Here is a 14,579-nt window from a genome sequence, read left to right on the forward strand (position 1 = left end):
ACGAACCGGATGCTTGGAGCAAGCATCCAAGCAGGCTGAATTTGCCCGACTTTATTGAGAGGGAAATGGGAAGCGATGTGTTGTGATCAAAGCATAGAGAGAACATCAGAAGCAAGAAGTGAAAAGTGAATAACAAACATTGACTTCAACAAAAACTAAAGTGAGAAGTGAAAAAACTGACTTCAACCAGAAGCTAAAGTGAAAGTGCTTATTGAACAAAAGTGAGTAGAAAGAAGAAGAAAAATGCCACCAAAACGAACGCCAGTGAAAAAAGCTTCAGCTGACGGTGATACTACTGCAGCTGATGAGGAGCTCGAAGCGCTGATCCACAACCGTGGAATGGCGCTGCGGAACGTGAAGCGAATCCAAGCCAACCTTAAGAAAGCGGAAGTTGACAATACCGAGCTGACAGTAGCTCAAGTGAAGGTTTATCAACGGAGTGTTGAGAACACGAATGCTGAGTTCACCCAGCTTCACCATGAGATCGTCGCGCAATCATCATCTGCCAAGCGAGAGGAACAAGACAACTACTTCCTCACGTTCGTGGACCTTTACGAAGAAGTGTCTGTGGTACTCGAGAGTTGGCTGGAAAATCTCGCTAAATCCCCAACTTTGCAGCCGCAGAATGCCATCAACCAGCCAGTTATCGTCCAGCCTTCCCTTCCGCGTGCCATACCAACATTTAATGGACGGTATGAGCACTGGGAAAAATTTAAAGTGATGTTCAAGGATGTGGTGGACAGAAGCAACGAGTCAGATCGCATCAAGTTATATCATTTGGAGAAAGCGTTAATTGGAAATGCAGCCGGTGTGATAGACGCTAAAACTATTACCGACGGCAATTATGCACGAGCATGGCAACTGCTGGACGAAAGGTACTCCGATAACCGACGGATGATTGATCGGCACATGGCCGGTCTGCTTGGAGTGAAGAAGTTAACAAATGCATCATACAACGAGTTGAGATCCTTGGTAGAGGCTTTCGATGGCCATGTCGAAAACCTCAAGTTTCTGGGCCAGGACTTTACCGATGTAGCTGAATATATGGTTGTGTACCTGATCACACGATCCCTGGACGACGAAACAAAAAAGTTATGGGAGTCAACCATGAAGAAAGGTGAGTTACCCGTATATGCTGACACTATCGATTTCCTGAAAGAGCGCGTGTCGGTTCTGGAAAGGTGCCAAACATACTGTGAAGATGGTCTATCCAAGCATCGAGCCCCCACCAAACCTAGCAATCCGAAATATCTACCTGCGAAGATAAACACAGCCACAGCGTCGTCCCCAGCAGACCAACGGTGTGATTTTTGTACCAACAATCATCTCACGTTCAAGTGCCCAGTATTTAACGAATTGTCGGTGAGCCAAAGGATCGCTAAAGTGAAGGAGAGGAACGTCTGCTTTAACTGCCTGAGGCGTGGGCACCGCGTAAGTGATTGTTCCTCGAAGAAATCTTGCTCAAAGTGCAACCGGAGACACCACTCATTGCTACACCTGGAGGAGTCATTCCCAAACACAAAGGACATCACCGAGGTAAAGCAGCATAACAACCCATCAGTTCCAGTCATCCCGCAAGTATCAGCTCAAGCCCCCGATCCAGTTTCATCATGCAAGCCATCGACTAGCGGCACGTTCACGAACCTACTCACCGCTGTGATCAACGTCATGGATCAAGATCTGCAACCATATCCGTGTAGAGCGCTTCTGGATTGCGGTTCGCAAGTGAGCTTCATCACGCAGTCTTTGGCCAAAGCAATAGGGATGCCAACACAAGAGGTGAGTGTTCCTATTACGGGTATTGGTAGTGCTAAGTCAATGATTAAACAAATTGGTACCGTCCAAGTCCGCTCCAGATGTAATAACTTTATGTTATCACTGTCGTGTCTAGTATCGCCCAAGATTACTGGTCTGCTTCCTTCTTTCACGATTGATATTGACTCTTGGAATATCCCCCCTGGTATCGAGCTAGCAGATCCAGTTTTCATAAATCGAACGCAATTGACATGCTCATTGGGATGGATCACTTTCATGATATTCTGAAACCAGGTTATGTGAAGTTGTCTGAGAATCTTCCTGGGCTACATAATTCCCACTTTGGTTGGCTGGTAGGAGGATCTTATTATGAGGGTCAGAGTTCAGAAACAGGTTTACAATCGCTCACCGTATGTGCAGATCCTGTGAATAAACTTGTGCAAAAGTTTTGGGAAATAGAGTGCGTTAATCCTGAGCTTGTACCGACTACTGAGGATGAAGAGTGCGAACGACATTTCTTGGCAACCCATCGTCGTGACAAAACCGGACGTTATATTGTTCAACTACCTTTGAGGGACAATGTTGCACAGCTGTCAGATTCTCGTACTATGGCTCTACGCAGATTTTTTCTACTAGAAGCAAAGTTAGCTCGTAACCCTGACTTGAAAATCCAATACGATTCCTTTATCGAAGAATATGAGTCGCTCAACCATTGCAAGGAAATCCAGGAGACTAATGATCCGCCAGGCTTAAGGAAATGGTACCTACTTCATCATGCTGTCCTCCGCCCATCAAATTCGTCAACTAAGCGTCGTGTAGTCTTTGACGCCTCCGCAAAGGTTCAAGGACTTTCTCTCAACGATGTGATGTTAGTTGGGCCTACTGTTCAAGCCGATTTATCATCGATAATTCTTCGATTTCGTACGTTTCAATACGTTCTGAGCGCTGATATTGGTAAAATGTACCGTCAGTTCGTCCTAGACCCCAGCCACACTCCGATGCATCGTATTTTTTGGCGCAAATCTCCCAGTGAAAGGCTTCGTGTGTTGGAACTTTCAACCGTTACATATGGAACAGCAGCAGCTCCATTCTTGGCAACGAGGGCACTTCTCCAGCTGGCTCAAGATGAGAAAGGCAAATTTCCATTAGCATCCCGCGTTATTGAGGAAAATTGTTATGTCGACAACGCTCTGTTTGGATCAAACCACATTCAGGAAGCTGAGAACATCCAGCGTCAGCTGATTGCATTACTCCACTCCGGAGGTATGCAACTCCACAAATGGTCTTCGAACGAGGCTCGTCTTCTTGATAATATTCCACCATCTGAAAGAGATACGATTGTGAATATAGGTGATAGCGGAGCCAATGAAGTAATTAAAACGTTAGGATTACTGTGGGATCCCAATTCCGATGAGTTTATTTTCTTAGCCAGTTCTCCTGAAAACATGAAAGCTCCCACAAAGCGGCAAGTATTATCTTCCATTGCAAAGGTGTATGATCCTCTTGGATTGATCTCTCCCGTTGTGGTAATAGCCAAAATACTAATGCAACGTCTGTGGATTAGTAAGCTAGCATGGGATGACAAACTAGACATTGAGCTTAGTGCTGAGTACAACTCATTCATTGATGCCCTACCAATTGCTGAACAAATTAGAATTCCAAGACTCGTTGTCTCTCCTGATGCTGTAGCATATGAATTGCATGGATTTGCAGATGCTTCGAAACAGGCATATGGTGCCTGCGTATATATTCGATCTGTACACTCCAATGGCAGCGCTACTATGAAGTTAGTCACCAGCAAATCGAAAATAGCTCCCATTTCTCCTGTTAGCATTCCCAGGATGGAACTCTTGGCCGCACTTCTGCTTTTTCGATTGATTGTTAAAATTACAGGAACAATGAAAATTGAGTTTTCTTCGACAAATTTGTGGACTGACAGTCAAGTCGTCTTAGCGTGGTTCCGAAAACCACTTGATACCCTCAAAGAATTTGTACGCAACAGAGTAGCAGAAATTGTCTCAAACGATCAATTTGTTTGGAGGTATGTTCGGACAACAGAAAATCCCGCAGACACAGTTTCCAGAGGACAAACTGCCGCTGAACTGTCTAGGAACGACATGTGGTGGAATGGACCGCATTTTCTTCGCTCGGCGGTATACGAAACTGACGTACCAAACCTTCCCAGTGACGACGAAATTCCGGAATTGAAACAAACGTTAGTAGTGCACGTGGCAATGAAATTTGAAGAGTTTCCTATTCTGACAAAATTTGAGTCCTTCCGTAAAACTCAGCGAATCGTTGCTTATGTTCTGCGCTTTCTCTCCAATTCACGTAAGAAGAAAGAAGATCTTGTCGTAACTCCTTATCTATCTATACAAGAACTACGAGGGGCAATGATAAAGATAGTTGGTTCCATTCAGCAACAGGAATTATTCCGTGAGATAGAGAAGGTTAAAGATGGAGACAATAATCATCGACTGGGCAGCTTGAATCCCTTTCTTGATAATGACTTGTTACGGGTGGGAGGGAGAATCCGCCATTCTCAGTTACCGTACTACACACTCGGAGCCTAATTGCAACAATCCATCGTGAGAATTTGCACGTGGGTCTATCTAGCGTGATAACCATTCTTAGACAAAACTTTTGGTTGTTGAACGCTAAATCGACTGTTCGAAAGGTGATAAGAAACTGTGTAACTTGCTTCCGTATTAGTCCAACTACGATCGATCAGCAAATGGGTGACCTTCCTTCCTATAGAGTCAACGAGGAACCAGTTTTTGCCCAAGTAGGAATCGACTACGCAGGACCCATCCTTGTGAAACAGGCGGCTCGGAAAGCGACTCCAGTTAAGGGTTACATTTGCATTTTTGTTTGTATGGCAACAAAGGCCATTCACTTGGAGGCAGTAGAGAATCTTTCAACGGAAGCCTTTTTAGCAGCTTTTCATCGATTTGTGGCACGGAAAGGTACTCCACATACCGTACACAGCGACAATGGTACTAATTTTATTGGGGCCAAGTCAGAGCTGCACCAGCTCTATGTGATGTTTCAGAACGAAGTTACCCAGCGAAAACTGTTCGAGCTTTGCCAGACCAAGGAGATCGTCTGGCGAACCATTCCTCCAGCTCCCCCATTTCGGAGGCCTATGGGAGGCTGGGGTGAAAAGCGTGAAGTCTGTCCTCAAAAGGTATATCAGTCAGCATCCCTTACAATTTTCGAGCTCTACACTCTCTTATGCCAAGTGGAAGCAATTCTAAACTCCAGACCCTTATTTGCGCACTCCAATGACCCTCAAGATCCGGAAGCCCTAACTCCTGCTCATTTTATGATTGGACGTCCTCTCCATGCCGTTCCCGAACCGTCATATCTACAAATTCCGGCCAATCGTTTATCTCGTTGGCAATATGTCCAACAGCTACGCGAGCATTTTGGAACCGCTGGTCTAGAGAATATTTGACAGAACTGCAGGTTAGAGGCAAGTGGACTCAGAAACGAGTGAATGTCAGACCTGATTTAATCGTGCTGTTGAAAGAAGAGAATGTTCCTCCGCAAAATTGGAAGCTAGGTCGCGTAATTACAGTGTACCCTGGGGCGGACGAATTAGTTAGAGTTGTGGACGTTAAAACAAAATCTGGAATCTATAAAAGACCAATACATAAATTAGCACCATTGCCAATACTCGATAACCTCAAATCCTCTGATCCAAAAATTGCGGCATTAGCACTTCCCTGGGGGAGAATGTTCAGTCCGCAAGACGGGCTGAAGTACGGTGATTGGTCAGATACAATCAACCAATCAGAGCGCAGTAGTCATCTCGATTCAACTATAAAACAGCGCGCTGTTCTGCAAGCGTCATTCAGTTGTTCAAACGCCACGGACGAAGCAAGCCGAAGCAGCAGACCCGAAAAGGAATACAGCAACGAGCGAGAACGAGACCGACCCGACACCCGCAGCCGTGCGGCGATCAGCAGCTGTGCGTCGAGCTACAGCCGTAGGAGTGCGAGGGGTGGTGCAGCTGATTTTTGCTGATGCATCGTCACCGACGTCGCCCGATATCGCAAGCGTTGCGTAGTGGTAGTGGTAGCAGCGAGGCTACGAAGAAAATTTGTGTATCCCGAAGAAAATGAATACATAAAATGAAGAACTAAACTGTGCAGCTCTGTGTTTTGCTCCAACGTTCGCTCCCTTTTTCAACACCACTCCAACCGGCTCTTTTCAGAGCCAATTCAGAGTTAATAATAATTTTCCAACTGAAAGAGTTAAATAATTTTCGACGGCCGTTTCGGCCTATCCAGAGGGACGATCCATCGTCAACAGGCAGCCAGTCCCAGACCTGCCTCCATTGCGACGGCAACCACCGGTGTTGTCCAACCGTGGCTCGGTCCCACGAGGGGAACGGGCAATCCATCCGACCAGCAGCGCAGCATACCACCTAGCCTTCAACAAACACGAAACCCTATATTAGTATTGCGATACTTTTTTGTGTGGGCTTAACGAGCTGACCGTATGTTTTTTTTGCGGCGGGTCCACCATAAATGCCCGCAGGACCAGGTGGTTGAGTGTCAACGGAAAAAGCTCCTCAAACTTTGTAGTAGCCGGGCGATCGGAGGACTTCAATATCTTGACAGTCTGATATCATCAGATGACGAAATTGAGATTGACATTGAACCATGAGTCAGAAAGTCAGGAGACCCAATCGGATTGATCCACGCACCAAAATTCGAATATACTACTCTATCGTGAAGCGTGTTGTGATTGGGCAAAGACAACGCAGATGATGTCCAAAATTTATAATTCAAACGGACTTACAGTCTGCCTAGGATGTGGTGGGGTTCGACAGTGGGCTCTGTTGAACTTCTATAAAAAGCTGCATGTGTCCCAAAGCAGGCCCGATCAAAACGACCGTGTGCCGCTCAAAGCGCACTAGCCTAGTCCTGGTGTTGGGTGGGACTTTAAACAAATTTGACCCGACTGATCGAGCGTCTGTCCACCAAGGAGGTGCGGCTCCAACAGCGTCTGTTCTGGCATCCAGCGGCTGAGTATGGAATGCTATTCCCCGGAAGCTATACCTAAGATGGCAGCCCCATCCCGGTGGATAGGGAACCTTGGACCAACAACCTACTGTTCCCGAAACATCAATTTGTATGAGAATCCGATAATGAAAAAATACGGACTGATTTTACGGCGACGACTCTTGGCGCGAAACAACGGACACGAATAGGAACATGGATTACCCTAGCCCAACAGGGTAAATTGGCACAACTTTCCAATGAGGCACGCCACATGAAGCTTGAGATCCTGGGACTGAGTGAAGTCCGTTGGCCAAACTTTGGAGAAAACAGAACACCATCGGGACAGGTTCTGCTATACTCAGGCTTACGAGGTGAACACGCTCCCCGGCATCGCGGAGTTGGCTTCCTGCTAAGCGCTCAGGTACACTCTGCGCTTATGAAATGGGAGCCTATAAGGGAAAGGATAATCGTTGCCAGACTTAGAACATGGGTCTGAAACCTTATTATAATCCAATGTTATGCGCCAACCGATGCGATTCTGCCAATCTGCAAGACAAAGAGAACTTCTACAGCCAACTCAATGCCGTCGTAGATAGTATTCCGAAGGGTGATATCAAGATCTGTTTGGGCGATATCAATGCGAAGATCGGATCCGACAACTCGAACCATGAGCGCATTATGGGACGCCATAGTCTTGGAGAAATGGGCAAAAACGGAGAACTGTCCGCAGAATTTTGTGATAATACCGACATGGTGATCGGGGGATCGCTCCTCCCTCATCCACCGGTTCACAAGGTCACGTGGGTCTCCCGTGACGGCTTTATAGAAAATTAAATCGACCACATTTGCATCAGCCGAAAATGGAAACGGAGCCTTCTTGATGTACGGAATAAACGTAGTGCCGATATCGTGTCTGATCATTACCTCCTCATCGGCGAAATACGCCTGCGTATTGCGCGGATTCGTCGGCAGAAGGAGAGATTTTGACGACCGTTCAACACACGCCGACTGGAAGATGCCACGGTGAAACGGTCCTTCGTTTGAGAACTGGAGACGCGTGCTGCAGATATTCTGGAAGGTGGCAGCGTGGAAGACCAATGGATCGCCATCAATATGCCTTTATCGTCACCAGCGAGAACAATCTGAGCGAACTGCGCACCCAGAGAAAACAATGGATCACCGATGAGATCTGGAGGAAGATAGAGGAGCGAAGAGAAGCCAAAGCCACGATAGAGCGATCAAAAATCAAAGGAGCCAAAGTCTTGGCCCGTCAAGGATACTCGGCTCTTGAGAAGGAAGTAAAACGCTCATGTCGAAGGGACAAGCGAGCGTGGGCAGACTCTCTGGCCGACGAAGGAAAGAAAGCCGCAGCAACCGGGGACATTCGCCTCCTCTACGATATCTCACGACGCTTAAGCGGGGCGAAGATGAATGCAACGATGCCTGTAAAAGACGCGAATGATCAGTTATTGACCGACCCAACTGACCAGATAAAACGCTGGTTCGAGCACTTCGAACAACTTTTTCAAGTGCCAGCCAGGCCACCACCACCTCGGCATGATCTGCCTAGGATCCGACGTATAACACGCGTCAATACCGAAGCTCCATCACTGCTAGAGATTCAAACAGCCATCCAAAGCATGAAATCGAATAAAGCCCCAGGGGTCGATCGCATATCAGCCGAGATGCTCAAAGCTGACCCCATGACATCCGCTCAACTACTGCATCGTTTATTTCGTAATATCTGGGACACCGCAACTTTCCCGGTCGACTGGTTGCAAGGTATCTTAGTGAAGGTACAAAAAAAAGAGTGACCTGACTGTATGCGATAACTGGCGAGGCATTATGTTGCTGTGTACTGTTCTTAAAGTTTTATGCAAAGTAATCCTAACCCGGATTCATGAGAATGTGACTGAGAAAAATGTGACTCTCGGGTGACTCTGGCAGCAGGCCAGATTCCGTGCCGGAAGATCCTGTTGTGGATCGTCCTGGCACACTCCGTATCATTCTGGAGCAGGTCAACGAATTCCAAGAGTCCCTTTATTTGACTACGAAAAAGCTTTCGACCGTCTCAATCACGAGAATATGTGGGGCGCCCTGAGACGCAAGGGGGTTCCTGAGAAAACCATCGGCCTCATTGAGGCACAGTACGAGGCCTTTTCGTACCCTATCCGGGTCGTATCTGGTGTGAGGCAAGGATGTATTCTATCACCGTTACTGTTCCTCATCGTAATCGATGAGATTCTGGAAGATGCGATTGTCCGTGAATCAAACCGCGGGCTGTTATGGCAGCCTATAACCATGGAGCACCTAAACTACTTCGAATTGGCTGATGACGTTGCGCTTCTCGCTCAACGGTGCTCTGATATGCAGAGTAAGCTCAACGACCTTGCCGATCGCTCCTCTTCGGCAGGCTTAGTCATCAACGTCAACAAAACCAAATCGTTGGATGTAAACACGGTGACCCCTACCAGTTTCACAGTAGCCGGGCAACCAGAGGAGAATGTTGAAGGCTTCCAATATCTTGGTAGCCAAATGGCGTCAGACGGCGGTACCAAGATCGGCATAGGCGCACGGATCAAGAAAGCAAGGGCTGCACCAAGTAACCATGGATTTGTAGTGGAAAACGCCCTTTTACGAACGAAATAATGCTGCATTACATTGACATGTTGAAATGAAACATAAGTAATGCATCGCTGCATTCGTAACGCTGAACTAGTGTATCGTTGCTTGACAGTTGATGTATAAATGCATCTTTACATCGTTAAAACAAATCTAATGCAATAAGCATTAAATACACTGGATTCTGTTTTTTACACGATTTACATTTTCTCAATTTTTCACTCATCCTAAATGTTTAACGCATATTAATTACCATGTGATTTTTCTTTGAATTATTTAGGATTTTTTATAACATTTTGCGAAGACTTTAGTGGCAAATTGAAGTCACACGATCAAATTTACGAGCGAAAAAAAAAAGTGTAAAAACAGAATCCTGTGTATGCTGATCTGTGATTGATTACATGCATTAATTAATGCCTGGTGGTTACTTGGAGCCTTTGCTGTTTAAGAATTTTCTGGAAATACAGGCAGATAAGTGAACGCACCAAAATACGAATTTTCAACTCTAACGTGAAATCTATGCTGTTATACCCTAGCGAAACATGGTGTGTATCAGTGGAGAACACTCAACGGCTGCAGGTGTTCATCAACAGATGCCTCCGGTATATAATTCAAGTCTGATGGCCTCATAACTGGAACTCAAACAACGAGCTCCATCGTCGTTGTCACCAGAGGCCGATAGCAACAGAAATACGGGATCGGAAGTAGGGCTGGTTCGGCCACACTCTACGTAGGGGTGGAAACGAAATCTGTAAACAAGCATTAGACTGGAACCCAGCGGGACATTGCAGCAGAGGCCGACCCGAGGCTCAAGCGGCGAAGCCTCAATAAAGAAATAAAAGAAGTCGACCGAAAGCGATAACTGGACAACGCTCAGGATGGAGATCTTTCAAGTCGGTTCTTTGCACCACCGGAGGTGTACTCCATAAAAAAAGAGTAATATTTGTAGCACAACCAGTGATAACTTTGTTCTTTTCAATTACATAATTTGTTATAATTTCAGTTATTTTCTTCACTTTCCATGTAATACATCGAGTTGAAGCTTTGTTCAATTGGAACATATTTAGTAACGTTTTTGTTAAAACTAGAAGACAGTTTGTTACATTTTTTGTTATTGAACTACTACTAATGGTACATATTAATAACCTATAATTAAAAAAATACTGTAACAGAATAATAAGTCCTGATACAAATCTGTTGTAATGATAGCCTTATCAGTATGCAATCTACAAGATACCCCATTACAACGCAACGCAACTGGTAAACATTTTATTTTCATAAGCTTTCAACACAATGAAGTCACAGCAAGAAGCCATTGAATCGTCGACCCAGTAAACATAAACATATGCGCCCATTCATTATCCTAGCTCAACCCATCTGTTCGAACGTTACAATAATTCAATAATCACCTCCCGATCTCTCATAGTATATTCGTATCAAGTCACCGATGACACCCCATTCCGGAACACAAAGACCCAACAAACAAGGCCCACTACCAGACTAGGCTAGCTTTCCCACCGGCATCGCATCAGTGTCGCCGAAAAGATATCACGCAGAGCAACGAATTATGATTCCACTGACGCCGTTGTTGTAGTCGTGTGCAACGAATCCTAATTACTCATCCAATCGACAACGACAGAGCACAACTGTAGTAAGGAAAAATTAAATTAAATTTGTGGTTCTTTCATATTTTTTTATGCTTCTCTCAGATATTTCTGAAGCTTTTGCCGTGAAACAAAAACATACTTATGGTTTATACAAATAAAGAACAAATTAAAAGTATTTCTTCTTAAGGCTAGCAAGTATGTGAACAATATACATATTTCTGCTGAAGATATGGTTCCCACTGATTTGGTAATCTGTAACTAAAAATAGAATATAAGGGCCCTTCCTTAGCTGTGTGGTAAGATGCGCGGCTAAAAAGCAAGACTATGTTGAAGGTGACTGGGTTTGCTTCCCGGTACGGTCTAGAAAATTTTCGGGTTGGAAATATTCTCGACCTCCCTGGGCATAAATGAATCATCGTGTTACCCTCATGATATACAAATGCAAAAATGGCTTTATTTAAAGAATTAAACTGAAATTCAACATAAAAGTGACATTTCAATAATTATCGAATAACCCTGCTCGCAGAGCAAGATTACTTGTGACAGATATCGAGTCATTATTCATCGAGGTCTTATTGGAATTGATAGGTAGCATCAGCCATCCTTATGACCGGGTGATTTTTTAATTTTCGAACTTTCACTTTAAAGTTTAATTCTTCAAATAAAACATACCCTAAAACCTCGCAGTTAACAACTGTGGAAGTGGTTAATGAACACTAAGCGGCGAGGCGGCAATGTCCCAGTGGGAGATGTAATAAGATGTAATGCCAATAAGAGAAAGAAGAACTAAGAATATTTACTGTGAGCTCAGCTATTATTCATACTAGAAATTGAAATGCTTAATAATTTCCATGCAAAATAGTGTTCACTCTAACGCTATAAATTCGCTTGCATATATGGTCGGGGCTCAGCCAAACCGCACCAAGCGGCCTTTTGACTGACTTGTGATGTTATGCTTGTAAAAGGCAAACGGAAATCATTTTGAATCAATATTCAATAATATTTGGGATCAATTATATTTGTTTGAGCTAAAAATTAGGAATTTTTGTTGGCGCTTGGTGCGATTTGGCAGTACCCCGGCCATATCTACTTGCTTTTTCTGAAATTGCTGTTGAGTTGTTTCAGATCGTTGAAATTTTTCTCTTCCTACTCTTTCTTCACAATATTGATATATTAAACAATTCTGTACATCATCCTTTGTATTATTGTTGATAATCTATCTATAAGTAAAATAAACATGTAAAAATATGAGACTGGGTAGATTGGTTAAATTCTCTATTTGGTTTGGATTGCTAGAAACGCAAACCAAATTTTCAGCATGGACAACATTTGCATACTGTTATGAAAGACATATCCGGATATCCGAAAATGTCTGATAAAAGTTTTTGGTTGCCTCAATTCCAAAAACAAACATTATTCCTAAAGGTAACCCAACTCAAAAAGTATAATCTGTGCATTGTTATAATGCAGGTGACAATGTGCGTCACAGCAAATCGTTGAAATTGGTTTTGCACTACAGCCTATGGAAGTTATGAATGAAAACAGCCCTTTTCACTTCATTCATTCTCTTCAATTCATTCATTCAACGAATGGCCTTGTCTGGTCCAGCACTGATGTTGACCAGCTTTAATTAATCCGTTCCGGTTCGATTGAATTACATCACATACTAACGGAGAAAAGGCACTGGGGAGAGTCACTTGCCAGAAAACAAAATGTGAGAACATCTTCGCACCGAGCTCTTATGGCTGGACATGCATCTACACTTCACGGGGAGCATAATTGTGTTTAATTGAAATAAATAATAAAGAGATTATTCAAGATACACACGAAGTGCAATTGCGTGAGGGAACTTGGGTAAACAACAAAAGAAAGTCATCCGTACATAGAGACGATGAGGCCAACGACGACATCCCCACTTTCCGCCCAGCCATCCGCAGCAGTTATGATTTGCGTAAGATGAGGTCCATTTGGATGGGAATTAAATTGGAAGATACATTAACTTGGTTGACTTTTCAACTTTTCAATTAAACTTTGTCATCTTGCATCAGTGCTCGCATTTGTTGCCGCGTTATTTTCAGTGAAGTACAAAGTATGTAGTATCCGACCAAAGAAAAGTAGATCGTTGCTAAATAATGTACTGGATTGTGAACGTGGAGGTCAAGTACTAATGAGGTAGGCTACACCCTGGTTCACTGATAATTATAATAAGCAGAATTCAGTAATTTTGATATCATTTGGATAAAAATAATAGCCAACATAACAAAATAATAAAGAGGATGTCGCAAATTGCAGAATCATAACTAATTTAGTCATCACTACCTCATGTTGATTGAATAAATAAGATCGACTGTAAATTGTTTACTCACTAAATAGTTTAATAGGAATGATATTTAACTATTTAGACAAAGTAAATGTATTTCTTCTTATGTTTATGTTCAAACATCAAATATTACTGTTTCAAGGCTACATTGCTGTGTCCGGACTCGCATTTCTACGATTTTTAGTGAGATGTTTCGATTTTTAAAATAATTTAGTGGAATTTGATATTAGGGGCCATGTAGGGGAAAAGACCTCAAAACGGCTCCCGATACATAAGGGGCCATCCAGAAACCACGTGGTCATATTTTTGAAGATTTTCAACCCCCCTCCCCCCATGGGGCTTATCGTGGTCATTTGGCAAACCCCCCCCCCCTCCCCCCTATGACCACGTGGTTTTTTTTTTCAAGTATAAAAATTAAAAAAAAACCTTTTGTAACTAAAACATATGGTTAATCCAATCAATTTTGTAGATGGACAATTTCAACTGATTCAAATCAAACTAAACCCAGCATGGAAATTATAAATTTTCAGGAATTCGAAAGTTTCGATGATGTTATCATGTTGTAATGTATATCAGGTATTAGGATATCTAGAACTCGCACACCTTCCATGCATCTGGAGGATACAAAAAAATGTGGACTCGCGAATATCTTATAAAAATTTCGAGAAAAATTTATAATGGTTTAGAAATTTTCCAAAATATCCCCATATTTTAATTTTTTTTAAATTTTTTTATTAGTTTTTTTTTAATAGGCCGTTACAAATATTTAATTGACTTTTTGTCCTACTATTCTCCGAAGGGTCAAGGGGGGATAATAAAAAATAAATATTAAAATGAAAAAAATCAAAAAACTCCTCGGATTTGTTAAAGAATATTTTGAAAATCCTCAAAATTATCCGAATTTTATTTTGTTGCCCCCCCCCCCCAAAATATCATTTTTTTGGCAAAAAAATACGAGGGGGGGGGGAGACAAAATATATTTTAAATATTTGTATCGGCCTAACTATAAAGTTCACCACGGAATATCCCTATAGATTCCTTAGAGTATTTGGGACCTTCCATAGCTCTGGAGGTACTGGAAATTCTTAAGATATTAACCTCAGCGAAGCATCTGAACTGAACTCCTACAAAAAAATCACAAAGTTAATATGTAATCTTAGAAATGCAAATAAAACCTCCTACTGTTGTTTCTTTTGAGTAGCATTCCTGTAGAAATTTCAATATTGTTTTCAGAATCATCAATATTAGAAATAAATAATTATA

At 43.1% G+C, this 14,579-nt stretch overlaps 1 protein-coding gene across 1 annotated transcript; it reads left to right on the top strand.

Annotated features, from left to right (window-relative positions):
- The first annotated feature begins 211 nt into the window (after window positions 1-211).
- LOC134210184 (uncharacterized) lies at window positions 212-10,893 on the top strand. The gene is made up of 2 exons (XM_062686212.1): window positions 212-1,779; window positions 10,816-10,893. Exons 1-2 carry the CDS (start codon window positions 244-246, stop codon window positions 10,891-10,893), a joined length of 1,614 nt encoding a protein of 537 aa, XP_062542196.1. The 5' UTR covers window positions 212-243.
- Window positions 10,894-14,579: the final 3,686 nt, after the last annotated feature.

The sequence above is a fragment of the Armigeres subalbatus genome, chromosome 2 (genome assembly GCF_024139115.2).
Source record: "Armigeres subalbatus isolate Guangzhou_Male chromosome 2, GZ_Asu_2, whole genome shotgun sequence".
Lineage (NCBI taxonomy): Eukaryota > Metazoa > Arthropoda > Insecta > Diptera > Culicidae > Armigeres > Armigeres subalbatus.